The sequence below is a fragment of the Lepidochelys kempii genome, chromosome 4 (assembly GCF_965140265.1).
Source record: "Lepidochelys kempii isolate rLepKem1 chromosome 4, rLepKem1.hap2, whole genome shotgun sequence".
Classification (NCBI taxonomy): domain Eukaryota; kingdom Metazoa; phylum Chordata; order Testudines; family Cheloniidae; genus Lepidochelys; species Lepidochelys kempii.
The window spans coordinates 33853636-33875982 of record NC_133259.1 but is presented as its reverse complement, the minus strand read 5'-3'; the positions used below and the strand labels follow the sequence as shown (position 1 = coordinate 33875982).

General features: G+C 43.5%; 1 protein-coding gene across 1 annotated transcript in view; it reads right to left on the bottom strand.

The window, feature by feature from the left end:
- The window catches only part of FAM241A (family with sequence similarity 241 member A), a 28185-nt gene extending 6368 nt beyond the window's left edge, over positions 1–21817 (bottom strand). Inside the window, exon 1 of the mRNA XM_073340904.1 lies at positions 21622–21817. Within this exon, the coding sequence (XP_073197005.1) occupies positions 21622–21723 (102 nt within the window). The 5' untranslated portion in view covers positions 21724–21817. The remainder of the gene's footprint in view (positions 1–21621) is intronic.
- Positions 21818–22347: the final 530 nt, after the last annotated feature.

Here is a 22347-nt window from a genome sequence, read left to right as displayed (position 1 = left end):
GTAATTCAACATATTTCTAAACTAGTCTCTGTACAGATCTGAGTTAAAATTAGAATTTGAAAATGTGCTTCCAAGACTTTTGAGATGAGCAATTTTGCTTCAGCAGAGTATCAAAAAACAAGTGAAACTGAAAACAGATTACCAGCCATAAAATATAGATGGCACATTTTTCTTCACTAATGCTGCATAATCATTCCATATTCTTGCCAAGTACTTTCTTTACCAGTGGAGCTACAGTGGGAGTACTGTTAATATAAAACTCCAACAATTGGTTATGATACTTCAGACTGCTAAAGAAATATTACTAAATAAAGCTTAAATTTATTCATAAGTAGTCCCATTGAATTTAACTAGAATACTAAGCAGCATAAAGTTACGTAAATTGTCAGTGTTTGTAGGACTGCAGTGTTAGTGAGTGTATATGATCTTTGTTCAAAAATGAACTTTCAAACACTTAGCATTATCTGTCACTGTTTTAGACCCTTATTCACGATTGATTTCCATGAGACTATTCACACGGTTAAAGTTAGGCATGTCTTAAACCTTGCTGAATCAGGCCGGGCCTTTGTGAGTGCTGCCATAATATAACAATGTTTTCAAAAGAGAGAAAAAAAATGGTTACTCATCTTCTCGTAACTGCCATTCTTCGAGATGTGTTGTTCATGTCCATTCCAACCAGGTGTGTGTGTGTGCATGGCAGCCGGAAGACTTTTCCCCGTCGGGTTGGTCCGGGCCCGACCGACCTGCCAGCCCCTCAGTTCCTTCTTGCCAGCTACTCCGACAGAGGGGTAGGTGGGTGGGTACTGGAATGACATGAACACCACATCTTGAAGAACAGTTACAAGAAAGTCGGAGCTGTCCACTAACTGGAGCACTGCTCCACCGAAGGCCACATCGTCTTTGGCCTGCTGGGTAATCATATAATGCGCGGTGAAAGTATGTATGGAGGAACACGTCGCTGCACTGTATATTTTCTGGGTTGGGACTTGCGCTGGGAATGCGGCTAAAGAAGCTTGCACCCTAGTGGAGTGCGCTGCGAGCAGAGGGGCAGGCAACTCTGCCAGGTTATAGCATTCAAGGATGCAGGATGTGATCCACGAGGAAATCTGTTGGGAGAAGACTGGAAGATCTTTCATCCCGTCTGCCACAGCCACAAACAGTTGAATGTACTTCCTAAACGTTTTTTCAATGTAAAAGGTTACATTTCTGCGGACATCCAATGAATGAAGCCTCTGCTCTCTGCATTCAAGTGTGGCTTAGGATAAAACAGTGGGAGGAAGATGTCCTGGTTGATGTGAAACTGGGAGACCACCTTTGGGAAAAAGCTGGATGTGGCTTGAGCTGAACCTTGTCCTTATAGAACACGGTGTAAGGAGGCTCTCATGTTAAGGCCTTGAGCTCAGACACCCTCCTGGCTGAGGTTATCGCCACCAGAAATGCCATCTTAAATGACAGGTAAAGCAGGGAATACGTCGCCAGCGGTTCAAAGGGCGTACCCATCAATTTGGAAAGGACCAGATTGAGGTCCCGGGTTGGGGTTGGTTGCCGAACGTGCGGATATAGCCTGCCAAGACCTTTCAGAAAACGGCTGACCATAGGGTTGGCAAACACCGACCGGCCCTCTTAGCTTGGATGGAAGGCAGAGATGGGGGACAAGTGAACCCTTACTGACGACATGGACAGCCCCTGCTACTTGAGATGGAGAAAGGAGTCTAGTATGAGTGGAATAGAGGTGAGTGTCGGGGATGGGTGATGCTGTGCCAACCAGATTGAGAATCTCTTCCACTTGGCAAGGTAGGTAGCCCTGGTGGAGGGTTTCCTACCACCAAGGATGACTGTTTAACTGGGTCTGAGCAGGAGAACTCCGTGGGGCTCAACCATGGAGCTTCCACGCTGTGAGGTGCAACAACTCGAGGTTTGGGTGCTGGAGACGGCCGTGATCCTGAGTTATCAAATCCAGGAGGAGCGGCAAGGTAACTGAGGCTTCCACGGACATTTCCAGGAGATTTGTGTACCAGTGTTGGTGGGGACAGGCTGGAGCTATCAATATCACTGAAGCCTCTTCCCTCCATATCTTGAGGAGCACCTTGTGAATGAGAGGGATGGGCAGGAATGCATATAAGAGACGGCCTCCCCAGGGGAGGAGGAGAAATGTGTCTGTGATGGTGCCCGGGCTGTGATTCAGGAAGGAGCAAAACTGTTGGCACTTCCTGTTGCGTTGCGTGGCGAGGCGAACAGGTCCATCTGGGGAAATCCGCAACATTGGAAGATGGAGTTCGTGACACCTGGGCGTAGGGACCACTCGTGGCTGTGAAAAGACCTGCTGAGACAGTCCACCAACTCATTCTATACTCCTAGGAGGTACGATGCTTGCAGATGTATCGAATGAGCTACACAAAAGTCCCACAGCGTGAGGGCTTCCTGGCACAGGGGAGAGGAGCGTGCACCTGTTTGTTGATATAGAACATTGCCATGGTGTTGTCTATCATCTCCCTGTCAAGTGGGCTTGGAAAGTCTGGCATGGCAGATGTACCGCTCTCAGCTCTCCGATATTGATGTGGAGAGTGAGTTCCACTTGAGACTAGAGGCCCTGTGTCCTGAGGTCTCCCAGATGTGCTCCCCAGCCCAAGGCTGACGTGTTCGACACTAGCCAGAGGGATAGCTGAGGACAAGTGAAGGGACCCCTGCATACACTACCAGTGGTGGCTCAACCCACAGGAGGGAATCGAGGACCAGGCAAGGCAGAGGCATGACCCTGTCCAAACTGTCCTGAGCCGGCCAATACACTGAGGCTAGCCACGATTGGAGAGGCCAGAGTCTGAGTCTGGCATGTTGCAACACATAGGTACAAGAGGCAATGTGTCCTAGAAGTTTCAGGCAATTCCTTGCTGTGGTGGTGGGAAACTGCCTGACACTTCGAATGATGTCACCCAGAGCCCAAGAACCTCGCTTCCAGGAGGTATGCCCTGGTGTGTGTCAAGTCCAACACCGCCCCATGAACTCTTTCCACTGAACAGGGGCCAGAGTCAATTTCCCCATGTTCAGGATAAGGCCCAGTTCATCAAACGTCATTCTTATGAAGTCGACTTGTGCCTCCACTTGAGCCCTGGAGTGGCCCTTGATCGGCCAGTCATTGAGGTACGGGAACACCTGTACCTGGCGTCTGCGTAGGAATGTGGCCATGACTGCTATGCACTTGGTAAACACACAAGCCGCCGCTGACAGGCCGAACGGAAGGACTGTGAACTGGGTAGTGTTTGTAGCTCACCACAAATCTGATATACCTTCTGTGGGACAGTGGAATTGCTATATGAAAGTACATGTCCTTCAAGTCAAGGGCGGCATACCAGTCCCCTGGATCCAAGGAAGGATGATGGAGGCCAAAGAGACCAGGCGGAACTTCAGTTTCCTCATGAACTTGTTGAACTCTCGGATGGGCCTGAGCCCGCTTTTTGGTATTAGGAAATACTGGGAATAGACGCCCTTTCCCTTCAGCCCCTGAGGAACCTCTTCCACTTCTCCTAGCGATAGGAGCGAATGCACCTCCTGTATGAGAAGTTGCTCATGAGAAGGGTCCCTGAAGAGGGATGGGAAAGGGGGGTGGGAGGGCAGAGAATTGGAGGGAGTATCCCCTTTCTACCGTGTGGAGCACCCAGCGGTCTCATGTGATACGGGTCCACGCAGCGTAGAAAGGGGATAGTAGGGACGAGAAGGTAAGGTGGTTTGGATCCAGTCCAAGTTCTGGTGTGCCGTCCTCATTTGCACCTTCAAAAGGCCTGCTTCTGGCCAGCTGAAGGTTCAGATGAGCCAGAGCCCTGGCCCGAATATGTGTGCGGCCTCTTCCTGCTGCTCTTGTTTCTCCTTCTTGAGCTGTCCTGCCGGTTCTGCGGTTGGTAAAACCGTGGAGGAGGTTGCAGCCTAAAATGCCTCCACTGCGTGGTGTGGGTGTCGAGGCCCAGCGATTTGAAGGTGTCTCTTGAGTCTTTTAGGCTATGTAGTCTTTCATCCATCTTTTTGAAAAGAGAGTCACACCCTCACAGGGTAGCTCCTGAATGGTTTGCTGGACCTCGTTTGGCAGACCTGATACCTAGAGCCAGGAGCGCCTTTTCATGGCAATCCCGGTAGACATAACCCGAGTGGCTGCATCAGCCCCATCCAGAGCGGTCTGCAATGAAGCTCGGGAAATGAGCTTGCCCTCCTCCACAAGGGCTGAGAATTCAGCAAGGGAGTCCTGCAGCAGCAGCAGCTCTGCAAACTTTGCCATTGCCCCGCATGTATTGTAGCAGTACCTGCTCACAATGGCCTGCTGATTAGAAATGCGGAGCTGCAAGCCGCCAGTGGAGTAGACGTTTCTACCAAAAAAGGTCGAGTAGTTTTGCCTCCCAATTCTTTGGTGAGGGACCTTAATAGCCCTGGTGCTAATGTTGGTTAGCAGCGTCCACGACCAAGGAATCTGGGGAGGATGGGTATACAAGTGCTCATAGCACCTGGACGGCACAAAGAAACATCTTTCATTTCGCGTAGGCATAGGGGGCAATGAAGCCGGGATCTGCCACAAGGTTTTTGTGGTGTCAGCAATGGCCTTTATGAGGGGTAGAGCAAAATATGTGCTGGTCCAGAGGGGCTGAGGATATCCATCATTGGATCTGCATCCTTCACTACCTCTTTTGCCTGAATACCCAGATACTAACTTCAGTGCTTAACTTCAGTGCAACTATTCAGGATACATAAAGTTAAGAATATGCGTGAGTCTTTCGAGGATTAGAGCTTTACTGACCTGAATCCAATCCCCAAAGTAATGTCAATGGAAAGTCAGAGAAAGCACCAACAGAGAACCAACTAAGAAAACCAAGTTGTACATTGCAGTTTATTGAACCATCTTTTGTCTTTTATTGTAGAAACAATATTCATGGTGGGAGAATATACTCACCTTGCTTCAGCATTTAATCACCTAAAAAACCGATTTATTGCTAGTAACTGAGCTTCACAATTACATTTTCACCAGTAGATAACACATTTTCTCCTAAAACCTGTATATTTCTGTGTCAAGTTTTAAAACAGGATCTTAACTATAGACATCACCATCAGCTCAGTCTATGATTTATTTTTGCAGTTGCTTATCTCTAGGGAACAGAACACCACTATAAAAACATGCTGTTAAAATATTTTAGGAAATTTTCTTATATTGGCATACCCAGTAATCCAGGTAAGATCTGTCAAACGCTTCTGAAGAATTAGTATAACCTTTCGCTTTGTGCTCTCTACAGCTATTAATCTAATGTGGTGGCAGCGATCAACTGTATTAAAACAGCCTGCATAAAGTTTTCCAAAGCACCTATATGGTTTAGGAGCTTAAGTCCCACTTTCAAAAGTGATGTAGGCACTTAAGAGGCTGTGGGCTTGTCTAAACGAACTATTAGTTCATGGCAAGCTGAAGTGTAAATCTACACCACATGAGGTTGCCATGCACTAAGTGTCCATGTAGACCCTGCCACCAAATACTAAAAGTTCCCTTGTGCACTTTGATGTAAACTGCTTTGAAGGGGTTTAGCACAAATCCCACTGATTTACAATAGGTCATTTGCTGCTAAATCACTAAGGAACTTTTGAAAATCTCCCTTATCTAATTAGCTATTCTGAAATTGCTTTACATAAAGACTAGTACAGGTAGGTGATGATCGTACAATGATTAAATTGGAACACTTAACCTTGGTGTCACAAATGTGCTTGCTTTTCAAGCTAGGATGTCCATACATTTTTGTATCCGCTCAGTATAAAAAATAATTTGAAGTCTCACTACATTTTACTTGTGGCAGGTTGGCCATGCCATTCACAGACTTACAAGACTGCCTGTTGTCTATTTTCAGGAAACCACATGACAACTTTGTGGTTTACATACTGTTAGTAGGCAATGCACTGTTTCTAACTAAAATGGTCTCTCTCGCCACCATTTACTCCTGAATAGGGACCCAATGATAATCATCATTTTAGCCACTTAAAAAGTCAATATTATACATTAGATCCCATTATGGCACATTAAAACATGATAAACTCCCAAATAAAACTTAGGTATAAAAATCCCACAATGAAATAATATGATTCAAGCAACATTAAAACAAGATTAAGGAAATTTAGCTTTGAACTTTTACTTCTAAATAATTTAAAACAGATTACTGTATAAATCTAAGGCTAACAACGTTGTTTGCAAATATCTCTTTTCCAAGACCCAATTCTGTAAGGTGCTGCGTGACCTCTGTTGCTACTGAAGTTATTATAGGTGCAGCCTATAATGTTAAGTCACATGGAGTTTCAATGGTACTACTTGCAAAGTAATGCACGAACTCATAAATAAGGATGGCAGAATTGGACATATAGGAAATATATAACTTTTCAAGCTCAAGAAGTTAGTTCTTTCTACTGCACATTGCAGGGTGTAGTACGTTAATATAGAGGGGCTTTCATTTTTCACTTTCTGTTATCTACAAATCAAGTTTGCTAGAGGGCGTCAACAATGAACAGAAGAGAAATCAGATGAATTAAGATAACTAACTTAATCAGAGCATTGCAGCAATGATTATGGTTGGTATTACAGTTTTAGTAAAAGTCCTTGTTTTCAGACGTGTAAGTTTCTGAAGAAACACGATTTGGTCCAACCTCTACCATGTCTGTTCTTCGTTTAAAAATGACTTTTTGTATGGGGAAAAACCATAAGTTATTGAGCTTGGTGCAGGAATTACTGGGTGAAATTCAATGGCCTGTGTTCCGCAAGCCAGACTAGGTGATTATAATAGTCCTTTGTGGCCTTAAAGTCTGTGAAATAAAACCCAACTCAGCCATTTTTTAGTTATTGGAGTATTTCAAAACAAATCAAAACAAAAATATCCCAAGATTTTTCATGCTTTAAGAGATTTTAAGTGCACTTTTGTGTGCTCAGATTTCAGAAAGATGGGTTATTTAAAAAGAAAAAAAAATCTCACAGAGTGATTGTCCCACAAGAGCAGAAGAGTTGAACTGACTAGAATGCTATCAGTTTCACTTTTCTCTTCTTGTTAGTACAACATCAGCACCGTCTGAAGGAGCAGTAGCAGAACTGTGAATTCCCTCAGTGGGGGAATGTCTAAAAACATAGTGGTGTGAGAAAATGTAAGATTCCCATAAACTTTTGCCAATTTAAAACCACTGTATTTTTAAGGTTACGGAGGAAATGCAAAACTTAGAACTAGGGGTTGTGGAGGAGGGAAGAGAAAGGGAGTTTAAAAAAAGGGGCAGGGTGGGGAGCTGCCAGTAAGTAATGGGATAAACATTAGAATCATAGAATATCAGGGTTGGAAGGGACTTCAGGAGGTCATCTAGTTCAACCCCCTGCTCAAAGCAGGACCAATCCCCAATTTCTGCCCCAGATCCCTAAATGGCCCCCTCAAGGACTGAACTCACAACCCTGGGTTTAGCAGGCCAATGCTCAAACCATTGAGCTATCCTTATTTCCACCAGAAACAAAAGCTCTTGTCAGATTACAGACAAGAAGCACTATCTCCAGAACAGCTGATTCAACTGTCAAGACATAGCACAAGCCATAAACGAGGACAAGTCACATGCACAAAGTTACCAAAAGAAAGAAATAATGGAAAGAATAGCGCACTTAAGATTATCACCACATTCACCTTAAATGTGAAAAAAAAAAGCTTTGGATTTAAATCTGAATTGACATTTAATAATAAATGTCTAATAGGCACAAGAAAAAAAAGGTTACCACCAATAAATGGCAAAATAAAAATTAAAAAAACCCAAACCAAGCAAGGCCACAAATTTTTCCTGCAGTTTCTAGCCTTAACATAACCCAGCTACTAATTTTATCTCACTAAGGGTTATTTTCACATCAAGAAGCAGTGTGTATGGCTGATGGCAAGCATACTTTAATGTAAAAAAAAAATGCTATGAAACTTGACTTTTTAGCTTTATAGTTATTTGCTGAAAAATACTCAACAGAATTTTTTGAATGATAAAACATTAAACACAGGAAGCTCTAAAGATGTGACAAAGCAGGGTCTCTAGAAAATACAAGGTAAAATGAAGTTCTTAAGTGTAAATCTGACCAAAAATATGAGAAAACAGATTACGAAAGCTGATGTCAGGGATATTCATGAAGGAATCAATCATGAGCACCTTCACCTCCCATGGAAGGACCCAAATTAGGTAACCAGGCTACGTATTCAGAGCAACACAACAATCAAGGCTGGGAAACAGAATCCTGAGCACAAATGTAACGGATGTTTGCTGGATATGTAGCTGCTAATACAACAAATGGAAGAGTAGAATACTCAACTTTCCAGGCACTCAGAGTGATCTGCTAGATAGGTCAAGATGGTGGTTTGGCTAGATTGTGATCCCATTTGCTACAGTTACCCCTTTGACAATCGCTTGGGCTACCTACATATAGCCTCTGCCTGCATTCCTGAAGACTACCTCCACTGAATTCTGCTCCGTGGCATACAAGGTTGCCATGCATGGGCACTCGGCTTACTAATGATGTATGTTCTCAAACCAGAGCAATTCTGCTGTTTCTTAAGCTTTCCACTGCTGTGGGGAAGGTCAGGATTTCAACCTGTTTCCAAACATAACTTTGAATAATAACAACATCAAAATAATAAAATATTATTACTACTACTACTACTTATTATTTTACTTGGTTAAACACAACAGGATTTGGCTAAGAGTTAACCAGCAAGGATATTTTTGCTTTTCCTATTTTCCTCCCTCTTCTATCATTAAGTTAGAACGGAGCATCATACAGGAAATGTAGTAACCTTTCATCAAATGTTAGCTTTTATGAAAGTTTGGCATCCTATTCACTCAAAATACTTTATAAAACCAATCTTGCTGTTCCCCAGCCACAGGAACATACCCTACAAAGAATTCACATGCACAACTCCCACTGACTTTCACTGAAGTTTAACATGCAGATTGATGGCAGAATGCAGCCTGCAGCCTCAAAAACTGATGATTAGTGTCTTTGACTGTGCAGGTCTAAGTGACAATATAGATTTTGATATTCAGGCAATAGAATACTGGGCAGAAAAACAGTAAATATCTAAACTGCTTTGGGCAAAATGACCAGGTTCACTACCCTAGAACATTTATTCTTCTGCATATAAATTAAAAGGCTAATAGATGGAAAGCAAATGAGGAACAGTTAAACAGTGCTTGCAGATGATAGAACAAACAATGAGCAAAGATTTCCTGTATAGGAAAATTGCCAAGACCACCAGTATTTCTGGAAATAGTATCCATTAAAGATTTCTTTTCTAAATTTAAACAGGGAATTTCAACAAAGCACATGTTGTGGTATTAACACAGAACGATATCTGGGTCCAGTATTCATCACAGTAAAAGTATATAAACATCTTTCATATTTTGAAAATGAATATATTTTTGTAAAAATGAGAGACTTACTTGAGCACACTATGAAAACCATCATATCGTAGTCATACTACCTCCCTGTCGATGCCACATTTGATAACACATGCCAACAAGATCATCATCAGCAGCAATAAGCTTCAAAATGCCAGCAGAAGTTTTAAATACATTTTGTATTAATGTGTTGCCTGCCTTGGATATTGAAATTATCTATCCATGTAACAGGTACAACCCTGACAAGAGTAGTGTAACTTTCCATACATCATCCACAAATGTACTTCAGCCCTAACCTGGAAAGAACACTCTTTAAGAGCAAGAATGTAGTCCATGTTGATTCAAATTCTTGGCCTCTCTGTGTGTGGATCTATTTTCAGGACAGGGACCTAAGTAGTCCTAAAATACCTAATAATTTGCCTCTGCGCATAGCATGATCATGGTCTCTTAACTCTAGGGATTTTCAGCTTTGGAATTCACTTCCCTTGGTCTGAAACAACCAGAATTTGCTGATGTTAGAGAATTCTGCAAATTTCATCTATGTCCTCTGCCTTTTAGCCAAGGGGAGATGAATCTAGGTTAGTAGTATTTGGGCGTGAGCTATTTTATGTTTTAAAATATCCTTTTTGTTAGCCTTGTTTTGCTAGGCTGGATTAGCTGCAAAGTTTGCTGATTGTTTTATAGATTGTGCTTTAAAATTTGTTACAGGCACCGAGAGTTTAGTATTTGTGCTTTTAATTTACATATAATTCAAAAGAAATAAGATACAAAGGCCTGAACAACCAGAAATAAAGTCTGAGTAGCAATAAGTGACTTGTTTTTATAGAAGGAGAAACAAGAACAAACAAGAATAAGCTTGTAAGACTGACCAAAGAGATAAGGAATAAACTGACAAACAATGAAAAGAAAAGCAACTGCTATGCAAAAGTTGTATTCAGCTGAAATGGCAACTAAAGTTCAAATACGATGATGCAAACCATAGGAAAAAAGAAATCTAAGAGTACTGCCTCAAGTTGTTATGGCAACTGAAATCTGAGCACAGCAACCAAGTGAACACTATCCACAAGTCTGAATTCCTGCGCATTCAGATCTTTGTGAAAGAGTATACTATAAGGAACTTAGATCAAAATAATATTTTATGAAAACACAAAGCTAGACCTGCCCACCCCACCCTATGATTTATCATCATGTTGCATCAAATAAAACATTAAAATAGGGCAAAAACAAAACACAGGAAATTTTAAGACAGCAAGAAGGAAAATCATTTTAGAAGTTGTGCTCCATGTTTCTTTTAGATCCATCTTCCTTCTCTGTCAAACTATACTAAGATGCCTCTATTGCTATCATTAGAAATTTATCCCATCCATATTATTTTAAATATATATTTGATTTCAGCCCCTTTTGCGCTGGTCCTTTCTTTATAAAGCCTTTTCTTGTATTTAAACATGTCCAGATATGCTTGAGGCATCTAATAACCTCAGGATTTTGTTTTTCTTTTAGCGATGTCCCCTTCTAAAATCAAGTCAACTTTACACAGCAGCACTCTAAGCTAAAGGAAAGAATTACAATTTAGCACATATGTATCCTGGCACTGATCTATTCTCAAATTCAAATTATAAAGGAACAACAGACAACTTCTTAAGTGTATGGAAAAAGCTATAATCTGGAGAAGTTTACTACAAAAGTGAACAGAACATGTTAATACTTAACACGCTATTCAGTTGTGAGGGGGAAAAAAAACAACTTACTGCAGTAAACAACATGTGGCTACAATCACTGAAACCTTGTTGAGGAAGCTACAGAGCACTGTATTACTGTATACATGGCAGCCTCTTCAGTAGGGAGCCAAGACATTCATAGTGATAGCACAAACTTATTTGAGACCATTACAGTCACAGATGAAGCCTCCACTCCGTTTGCAGATGTCCCTCTGCATGCTTGGGAATCTACTGAAATGTACATATCATCCCACACTTAGGTGTTTATATATTTTTATAATAAATTACTGCTACCCATTTTTTTCTGTAGTAAATTGAAATACTGTATGTCCAAAACAACCCTCCAGATTTAAACACCCTTTAAGCACTTGAGACCCCCTCCCCCAAAAAAAGTGTTATTAAAAAAACATTTCAGAGAAGGAAAAAACTATACTGGACTACTGTCTGGAAAACTGTTTAATATATAAAGGCCAAGTTCTGCCATCAGATATACTTGTACAATTTTCTACTATTACAGTTACACTGATGTAATTTAGAGCAAGACTGGGCTATAACCTACTGTGTGCAGTTTCCAATATGTAATGTTGTATAAATTCTAGTGAATAGGTGAGGTGAATTCCCCCTTTTCCCTGCCACTGCTGAATCCCATTTTAAGAATAAGTAATCAGGACACTAGAATTTTGGTAGGAATTCTGTAAAATTAAGTAGCATTCAATTAGTGGAAAAATATGTATGAGGACATACCATTTTCACCAATTTTCTAGTGCTGTAATTCTATGTGCATAATTGCCAAGAAATCAAGGTCCTCTGTTGACTGAAAGACCCCTTTGAAGGATTTCAGCCATAGACCCTTTAACCAAAAACAACTTTAAAATGTGTATTGGAAATGTTCCAGTCAAAACTTTTAAAAGATGTCCGACCAGACACAGTATTAATTGGGCATAGAGATAAACCCATATACTGCAGATGAGAAATAGAGAGACCATTAGGTTTTATATTTAACTGGGTCTGGAATAAACCAGAAACAGTACTTGAGGCACCACAATTTCTATTCTTAATGGTAGAAATTTGCTTTTGAAAACTCGCTGATCCTCTGGTAGTTTATGATTTAAATGATGTGGTCATTGGCTCTGGTAGAGAAAGGAAAACTATTAGTGTCCATTGATCCTACAGTTCTGCGAATGATGAAACGTCTAAGAGTGGGCTGACACAACACTGGCCTCTGTCAAGTTAATGTGAGTTGGAGACAGCAAGATAAGAGTGAACTTAAAACATCAGAGAACTATAAAATATCCTGCAAGGCAGAAGTTGCCAGTGCTGCTAATCACGCAAAGGCAAAACGTAAAGGCCACATCTGTAGTCACTGAAATTATCCTCTTTGACTTAACCTCTGTTTTTTCCATACTGGAAAAATACTTGTAGCATAGCTCGTTGAAATCTTCTTTAAAAATTTCAGAGCTTCAAAACCTAAACAGGCTGAACAAATAATAACTGAGTTTATAATCTGAAATCTCTCTGCCTCAAAAAAAAATAAATAAAAAAAGTTCTCCAAGGAAAACACCAAGAAGAAACATGCTTTTGGAAATAAAATACTGTTAAAAAATGACACGCTACATTTGGTACAGGTGTGTGCCTGGATCAATTAACTACTCTATGTGCAAAAATGCCATACATTAATTCTTGCATCTACACCACATACCATGTTTGGGAGGAAGTCAGATTTTTGGCTTATCTGTCTGGATGGCTGAGGAAATGCAGGATTGTGATCATGTGGCTGAGCTAAAGGAGAAGCCACTTACACCTCACTACACTTAACCAGGGGTGAAAATCCTGGTCTCAGTGACGTCAATGGGAATTTTGCCATTGATCTAAGTTACATAACTTCAGCTATGTGAATAACGTAGCTGAAGTCGACATACTTAGATCTACTCACCGCAGCGTCTTCACTGCAGTGAGTCAATTTCTGACGCTCCCCTGTCACCCGCGCCTCTCGTGCTGGTGGAGTACTGGTGTAGACAGGAGAGTGCTCGGGAGTCGATCGCTGCCTGCCAATTCGGCGGGTAGTATAGACATACCCTTAGTGAAGGAAGACTTTAAATGTGGACTTCTCTGAGCGGAGACATAAAGAGCTTTTGGTACAATCTGCATGACACACTTTTTCCCCCCTTTTACAAAGCAGTATTTTTCTGGTTTGATGATAAAAGACGTTTAGAATCTACAGCTCTTAATGTAGGTTTTAGTTTCAGTTTTGATAAACCAACATGGTGCCTGCCTATCTGTAACACTTTTATCAGTAACAGGCATTTATAGTTCTATGCTAGTTAACAATACAAAGTTTGTTTGCTATCCTCATCTTTTCTCTTATACAATACATACAGAACATAATATGACATTTAGCCCTCATCTACATGGGAAAGATTTTTCATGTTTCTCCACTATAACAAGCAGAAAGCTATAGTAAAAGAGTGGGTTCATCCTGCCTTGTTTATTCTAGGTTAAGCTACTTCCCTTGTGTCACTGTGTCCACACAGCTCTGTGCTTTTTCAGAATAACTAAGCATTCTGGGCAGATATTCCCTGATGAAATATTCCACAACTAGGCACAGGGTCGGGGGCCGCTCCGCGTGGCTCCTAGAAGCAGCGGCATGTCCCTCCTCCGGCTTCTATGCGTATGGGCAGCCAGGGTGCTCTGCTCCGCACGCTGCCCCACAGCTCCCACGGCCAATGGGAGCTGCAGGGGTGGTGCCTGCAGATGGGGCAGCATGCAGCGGAGCTGCCTGGCCATACCTCTGCATAGGAGCCGGAGGGAGGGGGACATGCTGCTGCTTCCGGGAGCTGCTTGAGGTAAGTGGTGCCTGGAGCCTGCACCCCAAGCCACGCTTCCGAGCCACCCCCCTGTGCCTCAACCCCCTGCCCATTCTCCTCCTGCCCTCTGAACCCCTAGGTCCCAGCCCAGAACACCCTCCTACACCCCAAACTCCTCATCCCCAGAGCCTTCATCCCCAGCCAGAGCCCCTATCCATCCCGTGTCCCAAGCCCTTGCCCTGATCCCTTTCCCGCCCTCCGAGCCCCTCGGTCCCAGCCCAGAGCACACTCCTACATCCAAAGCTCCTCATCCCCAGCCCCCGCACCCCAACTGGAGTCCTCACCCCCGCCTGCCCCAGCCTGGAGCTCCTCCTGTACCCTGAACTCCTCATTTCTGGCCCCACCCCAGAGCCCACACCCCCTGCTGGAGCCCTCACCCCCTCTCACACCCCAACCCCAATTTCATAGAATCATAGAATATCAGGGTTGGAAGGGACCTCAGGAGGTCATCTAGTCCAACCCCCTGCTTAAAAGCAGGACCCATACCCAATTAAATCATCCCAGCGAGGGCTTTGTCAAGCCTGACCTTAAAAACTTCTAAGGAAGGAGATTCCACCACCTCCCTAGGCAACGCATTCCAGTGTTTCACCACCCTCCTAGTGGAAAAGTTTTTCCTAATATCCAACCTAAACCTTCCCCACTGCAACTTGAGACCATTACTCCTTGTCCTGTCCTCTTCCACCACTGAGAATAGTCTAGAACCATCCTCTCTGGAACTACCTCTCAGGTAGTTGAAAGCAGCTATCAAATCCCCCCTCATTCTTCTCTTCTGCAGACTAAACAATCCCAGTTCCCTCAGCCTCTCCTCATAACTCATGTGTTCCAGACCCCTAATCATTTTTGTTGCCCTTCGCTGGACTCTCTCCAATTTATCCACATCCTTCTTGTAGCGTGGGGCATTACACTACAGTGTAGTGTGAGCATTCATGACCCGCCATACAATTTCTATTACCCAGATGGGGCCCTCGGGCCAAAAAGTTTGCCCACCCCACTTTAAAATCAGCTGGGCTCTTCTGAACAAAGAAAATTTTTAGCTCATTTGCAAAAATATGAAATAGTTATTTGTATTGCTGACTCTTTGGCTTATTAACATTTAAGTTGTTAAAGTTTTTTCCTCCTATTATTTTACTGAAAACTCTCTGATGCCCTTGATTTTGTTGCGTTTTGTAATGCTGCATCTGCTTTGTTATTTGCTCATTGTTCAGCACTTGAACACATGAGAAAACATGCTCTAGAGCGAATGAAATATTTCTAAAAAATATGAAGGTGTATTTTCTCTTAGCTGGCAATTAAAACTCCCCCGTCTGCCTATACATTTTAACAAGATTCCTGTCCCTTCATGAAGATCATCCTCACTGCATAAAAAAAGAGGGACAGAGATGCTTTAAACAGACAAATGTGCTTGTCGTCATCACACTCTCCTTCTAGTGGCTCCAGGATGGCAGCTTTGCACAGGTAGAAAGGGCATGGCCATAATCATTTAGGCTCAGGTTCCATGATGAAATGCCATGGGCACCTGATAAAACATGTGGACATGATCTCCCTGAGTGCTCTCGCAAGGGATTCTGCTATCTCCTGGTAGCATTGCTCCTACCACTGGCTCTGTCACTGTGGTTTATTTTGCTAGTCTGCAAGAAGTTCCTTCCTCACTGGAATTGTTAATGTTGGAACCTGCAGCATTAACTTCAGAGGCAGTTTGTTTCTTGTACCAGGGAAGCATAATATGTATAGCAACCACTGTCTGTTCCTTCTATTTCCTGTCCCTATTCTATGGTATCCTGTATAAGGACCTCCCACAGGCTACAGGGTAGGAGGAGGAAGTGTGCAATGGACCCACTACTCTTTCTGTTGTATACCTCCCTACCACACACCAGTTCCACCCATAGTTTTGATTGTATCTCTTTTACAGGAGAATGGGAAGGAAGCATTGGCCCCTCTAACTGATCAACATTTTTAAAAGATAGGTGCACTGATGTCAGTTTAATTCAACAAAGTTGTGCTATATTCCTACTTGTCTCTAAAGTTACGATTAAAAGAAAAGAACACATTCTATAAGTATCAAGCAAGCTTCTTCTTCCGATGAAAAGGACGAATCATGATTGAGTGCACTCACCACTCCATTTTGTGAAATTTCATAAAAATCAACAAAAAGCAATATTGATTGTATCTTGGTTTGAAGTAGCTTTGTATGCTAACATGGATGAATTATTGGTTGTTTTATATTTCAACAGAGAAATTGTTAAAGCAATTACAAAGGGAAATATCAAATAGTTTAAATTCAAAATTTTGATTATGCAGAAATATTTTACACAACATCAAATCCCTGTGGCAGGAAAAAAACCACAGCGGCCCAACACTGTAGCATGCAATTTCAGAAACAGGAACTACACAAAAATGAGGAGGTTAGTTAAACAGAAATTAAAGGGTTCAGTGACAAAACTGAAATTTCTGCAGCTGCGTGGAAACTTTTTAAAGACACCATAATAGAGGCTCAATTTAAATGTATACCTCAATTTAAAAACCATAGTAAGAGAACTAAAAAAAGAGCAAACCAACTGGCTAAACAACAAAGTAAAAGAAGCAGTGAGAGGAAAAAAGGCATCCTTTAAAAAGTGGAAGTTAAATCCTAGTGAGGAAAATAGAAAGAACCATAAACACTGGCAAATGAAGTGTAAAAATACAATTAGGAAGGCCAAAAAAGAATTTGAGGAACAGCTAGCCAAAGACTCAAAAAGTAATAGCATTTTTTTTTAAGTACATCAAAAGCAGGAAGCCTGCTAAACAACCAGTAGGACCACTGGACAATCAAGGTGCTACAGGAGCACTCAAGGACGATAAGGCCATTGCGGAGAAACTAAATGAATTCTTCGCATTGGTCTTCACGGCTGAGGATGTGAGGGAGATTCCCAAACCTAAGCCATTCTTTTTAGGTGACAGATCTGAGGAACTGTCCCAGACTGAGGTGTCATTAGAGGACATTTCAGAACAAATTGATAAATTAAACAACAATAAGTCACCAGAACCAGATGGTATTCCCCCAAGAGTTCTGAACGAACTTAAATGTGAAATTGCAGAACTATTAACTGTAGTCTGTAACCTATCATTTAAATCAGCTTTTGTACCAGATGACTGGAGGAAAGCTAATGTGAGGCCAATTTTTAAAAAGTGCTCCAGAGGTGATCCCGGCAATTACAGGCCTGTAAGCCTGACATCGGTACCGGGCAAACTGGTTGAAACTATAATAAAGAACAATATTGTCAGACATACAGATGAACATAATTTGTTGAGGAAGAGTCAACATGGTTTTAATAAACGGAAATCATACCTCACCAATCTACTAGAATTCTCTGAGGGGGTCAACAAACATGTAGACCAAGGGGATCCAGTGGATATATTTAGATTTTCAGAAAGCCTTTCACAATGTTCCTCACCAAAGGCTCTTACGCAAAGTAAGCTGCCATGGGATAAGAGGGAAGGTGCTCTCATGGATTGGTAACTGGTTAAAATATAGGAAACAGAGAGAGGTAAATAGTGGTGTCTTCTAGGGGTCTGTACAGGGACCAGTCATATTCAACATATTCATAAATGATCCGGAAGAAGGGGTAAACAGTGAGGTGGCAAAATTTGCACATGATACAAAATTACTTAAGACAGTTAAGACCCAGACAGACTGCAAATAGCTACAAAAGGATCTCTCAAAACTGGGTGACTGGGCAACAAAATGGCAGATGAAATTTAATGTTGATAAATGCAAAGTAATACACATTGGAAAGCATACTCCCAACTATACATATACAATGATGGGGTCTAAATTAGCTGTTACCACTCAAGAAAGAGATCTTCGAGTCATTGTGGATAGTTCTCTGAAAACATCCAATCAATGTGCAGCGGCAGTCAAAAAAGCAAACAGAATGCTGGGAATAATTAAGAGAGGGATAGACAATAGGACAGAAAATATCATTTTGCCTCTATATAAATCCACAGTACATCCTGAGTATGGTGTGCAGATGTGATCGCCCCATCTCAAAAAAGATATATTGGAATTGGAAAAGGTTCAGAAAAGGGCAACAAAAATTATTAGGGGTATGGAACGGCTTCCATATGAGGAGAGAGTAATAAGATAGGGACGTTTCACCTTGGAAAAGAAACGACTCAGGGGAAATATGATAGAGGTCTATAAAATCATTACTGATGTGGAGAAAGTAAATAAGGAAGTAAAAAGAAAAGGAGTACTTGTGGCACCTTAGAGACTAACCAATTTATTAGAGCATAAGCTTTCGTGAGCTACAGCTCACGTGAGCTGTAGCTCACGAAAGCTTATGCTCTAATAAATTGGTTAGTCTCTAAGGTGCCACAAGTACTCCTTTTCTTTTTGCGAATACAGACTAACACGGCTGTTACTCTGAAACCTGTAAATAAGGAAGTGTTATTTTCTCCTTCTCATAACACAAGAACTAGGGACCACCAAATTAAATTAACAGGCAGCAGGTTTAAAACAAATAAAAGGAAGTGTTTCTTAACACAACACACAGTCAACCTGTGAAACTCCTTGCCAGAGGATGTTGTAAAGGCCAAGACCATAACAGGGTTCAAAAAAGAACTAGATACATTCATGGAGGACAGGTCCATCAACGGATATTAGCCAGGATGGACAGAAATGGTGTCCCTAGACTCCGTTTCCCAGAAGCTGGGAATGAGCGACAGGGGATGGATTACTTGATGATTACCTGTTCGTTCATTCCCTCTGGGGCACCTGGCACTGGCCACTGTCGGAAGACAAGATACTAGGCTAGATGGACCTTTGGTCTGACCCAGTAGGGCCACTCTTATGTAAATACAAATATATTCATAATATTGTAAATGCGTAATGAACACTGTTCTTTGCTTGAATCATCTGCAGAGCTTGCAACCCAAACATTTTGCCACGATGTAAAATGTGATTATTAGGGTCCTACCAAATTCAAAGCCGTGAAAAACACATCACGGACAGTGAAATCTGATCTTCCCTGTGACATCTGGAGCCCAGCCGGCGGCTCCTACCCTGCTCAGAGTTCCAGCTACTAGTCCTGGCCAGGGATGGGGAGAAACAAGGCTTCCTCTTCTCCAGCAGGGGCCGCTCTCAGAGTGGGTCAGACCCACCTGTGGCTGCAGGACGGTCAAGCTGTCACCCCTGCCCCCTCGTGGAGAGCCTCTGGCTCCAGCTGTCAGCCCCTACCTTGGGCAGGAGATTGTTGGGAAAACCAGACATGTGGTAATCCACCCCCCATACTCTGTTACCCTCACTTCTGCGCTGCTGCTTTTGGTGGCACTGGCTTTAGAGCTGGGCACCCGGCCAGCAGCCTTCCTCTCTGGCTGCCCAGCCCTGAAGGCAGCACCTCTGCCAGCAGCAGCGCAGAAGTAAGGGTGGCAATCCTATGACCCCCTTACAATAGCCTTGTGACCCTCCCCCGACCACCTTTTGGGTCGGGGCCACCACAGTTACCAATACTGTGAAATGTCAGATGTAAACATCTGAAAACGTGTAACTGACTGATTTGAAAACCTCCAGGTCACGAAATTGAACAAAATGGACCTTGAATCGGTAGGGCACTAGTGATTACCCACTGTGAAAGTAACTCTAAACAAAAATGAAATTAACCAGTCTGTTTTCATTGGCTAGTTGAGTGAAATACAGAATTTCCCTAAGTGATGTTAAATGCATAACCTGTGTAAACAAACTAAGTAATTAGTTAAATTCTTATAATTATTCAGTTTTCATAAACCCCATTGTTATCAGAGAGACAAGGTAGGTGAGTAGTTACCATTTATTCCACCTATAATCTGTTCCACCTTGTTAGTAATGACGCTTTAAATAGGTTTCCCAGACCTGAGGAGTTCTGTGTAAGATTGAAAGTGTGTCTCACCAACAGAAGTTGGTCCAATAAAAGATATTACCTCACCCACCTTGTCTCTCTAACATCCTGAGAGAACATGGCTACAATACTGCCATTTTAAAAAGTCCTTTTAATTAATTGCGGCAGCTCAACCAAATATTGATGTGAAGTGCAACACTTGTTTTAAAGCTTTTTTGTTGTCAGGACCTACATCTAAAGTCATTATTGCCTCCATTCTATTAGCATAGAACACTACATTCAGGTGCGTATGTACTAGCAGAGCCTGATGCAGGACTGGAACCATTGTGAAGATATCAATAATTATTCTAAACATTCCTCCTTACCAAATCTGATTTCTCTTATTAAGGGGATGGGGGAAACAATGCCACCTCACCACATAAGTAGTTATATTATTAGAGGGCATAACAAATGTTACTGTACTATGTAACTGCATTTTATAAAAGGATGTTGTTGACATGATTAAAATCTGCAGTCCTATAATATACAATTTGAGTTGTTATAGGAAGTTTGCTTTAAGTGGTTTCATAATCATCTTTTGCCTCAATCTAAAGAATAAATTTCAAGTAGATCACCTAATTTTCTTACTGCCTCCCATGCACTTTGCATTATTGTAATGTCTTTTTGAGTCTTTAATGTATTTGGTCGCTCCTCAATTTTCTCTTGCAGTTCAGACCAGTCACGAACCGAAATTGCTAACTGAGGAAGTTGTGTGCACAGCTGCAGGAACCACAGAAAATTGATTTTGATGGCTTACACACAATACAAAAGCTGTACTATTTTTTAAGGATTCATACTCTAAAGCTGGATACCATTAAATCTTGTTTGCAGTTTTCCTGCTTAAGATGGAGTGACTGAAGATCTTTTTGAGATAGGGAGATAAAAAACGATGAATCTGATATAATTTATAAATTTGCAGGGGAGATACCAAAATCTTGAAACCCCTTGAATAACTAGCCTCAGCTCATCAGAAAGATCACCCATCCTCTCCCTTTTCCAGACCAGGTGACCAAAGCACCAGGCTGCCAGGTGACTCGCACACTGAGGTCCAGCACACTCACCGGTACCTCAGCCACCCTCGCTCCAAGCTCTACGCTTCCCTGGCTGCCCGGTGTAGTGTAGGATACTGCTCTGCGTAGTAATCAGGTAGCAATTTCGTACAATAGGATTTCTTACAATCTACACGTATCAATAAGTGCTACCGGTAGCACGTTACTACGCGGAGCGGTATCCTACACTACATCGTAGCACCCAACACACCCACCAGTTCGCCGGCCCTGCACCGAGCAGCCGCCCCGGTGGAAAGGTCTCAAGGCACAGCCGCTCCCCGCTTCGCCCCCCGGGGCTCCGCTTCCCTGCTATGCCCACCCCCTTCACCGTGGGCAGGAGGCGGCGCGAAGGCCGCATCGCCCCGTGCCCCTGGGCCGGGCGGGGCCGCGCCCCCTGCCCGCTCCAGCACGGCATGGGGTGGCCCCGCTGGGTCTGTCCGCGCCCTGTGCTCCACTTGCTGCTCGGGGAGCAGGGGGGAGAGACACCAACCTGCACCAGGGTTAGGCAGGGGGTACAACCCCCTCACACACATGGCGCCGCTCCGGGTACAGCCCCCTGGTTACAACCCCCCCTCCCCCCAGGCGCTGGGGGAAGAGGCTAGCGGCTGCCTTCTCTGTCAGCAGCTGGTGCCTGTGGCTCTGGGGCGCGGCTGCCCTGCCCTGTGCCCCAGGCGGGGAAGGTGAAACTGACCCGCTCCTCTGGCTGCCAGTGTCTGTGCCGGGCTCCTGCTGCTTCCGCGTCCCCTTCGCACCCGCAGTCTCCGGGCGGCAGCAGCCCCGCCATGGAGGCCATTCCCCTCCGACACCAGCGCCCTCTGCTCCCCGGGGCAGCCTTGCCCGCAGCGCCGCCGCCGCCGCCGCCTCTGCCCGGGACGCGCTACGGGCGGAGGGTCGAGCCCGGAGCGCGCCGCTCAGCCGCACAATGCCCGCCGCGGCCGCCGCCTGGCAGGGCGGGTCTGTGCTGTCACGGGGTCTGGGGGGCGGGGGCGGGCGCCAGCATGTGTGAGAGAGCGGGGTGGGGAAGGGCGTGTGGCTGGGACCCGTGGGGCTGGCGGGGTGCCTGAGGCGGCATGTGTCTGGGGGCAGGCGGGAGGACCCCGCCTGGGTGTGCGTCTAGCTGAGGAGAGGGAGCTGGCTGGGGCTGAGTGGGCGTTTCTTTGGAGGCGTGTGTGTGTGAAGAGAGGCTGAATTTTCATATTCCAGCCCTGCCAGTCGGAACACAGAATTAAAGACAAAGCGCTAGAGCCCTTCCCTGCAGGATCTAGCTAACTCCTACTGACTTCAGGGGAAGCTATTCATATCCTACTGTCCGGGAGAATGAGGCCCTGACGCAGTCAGAATTTAATATATTGTCGTCTGAATGCCCCACTGGACACACTGGGACTTCTTTATTTTTCTTGTCACAGTTGTAATGCTC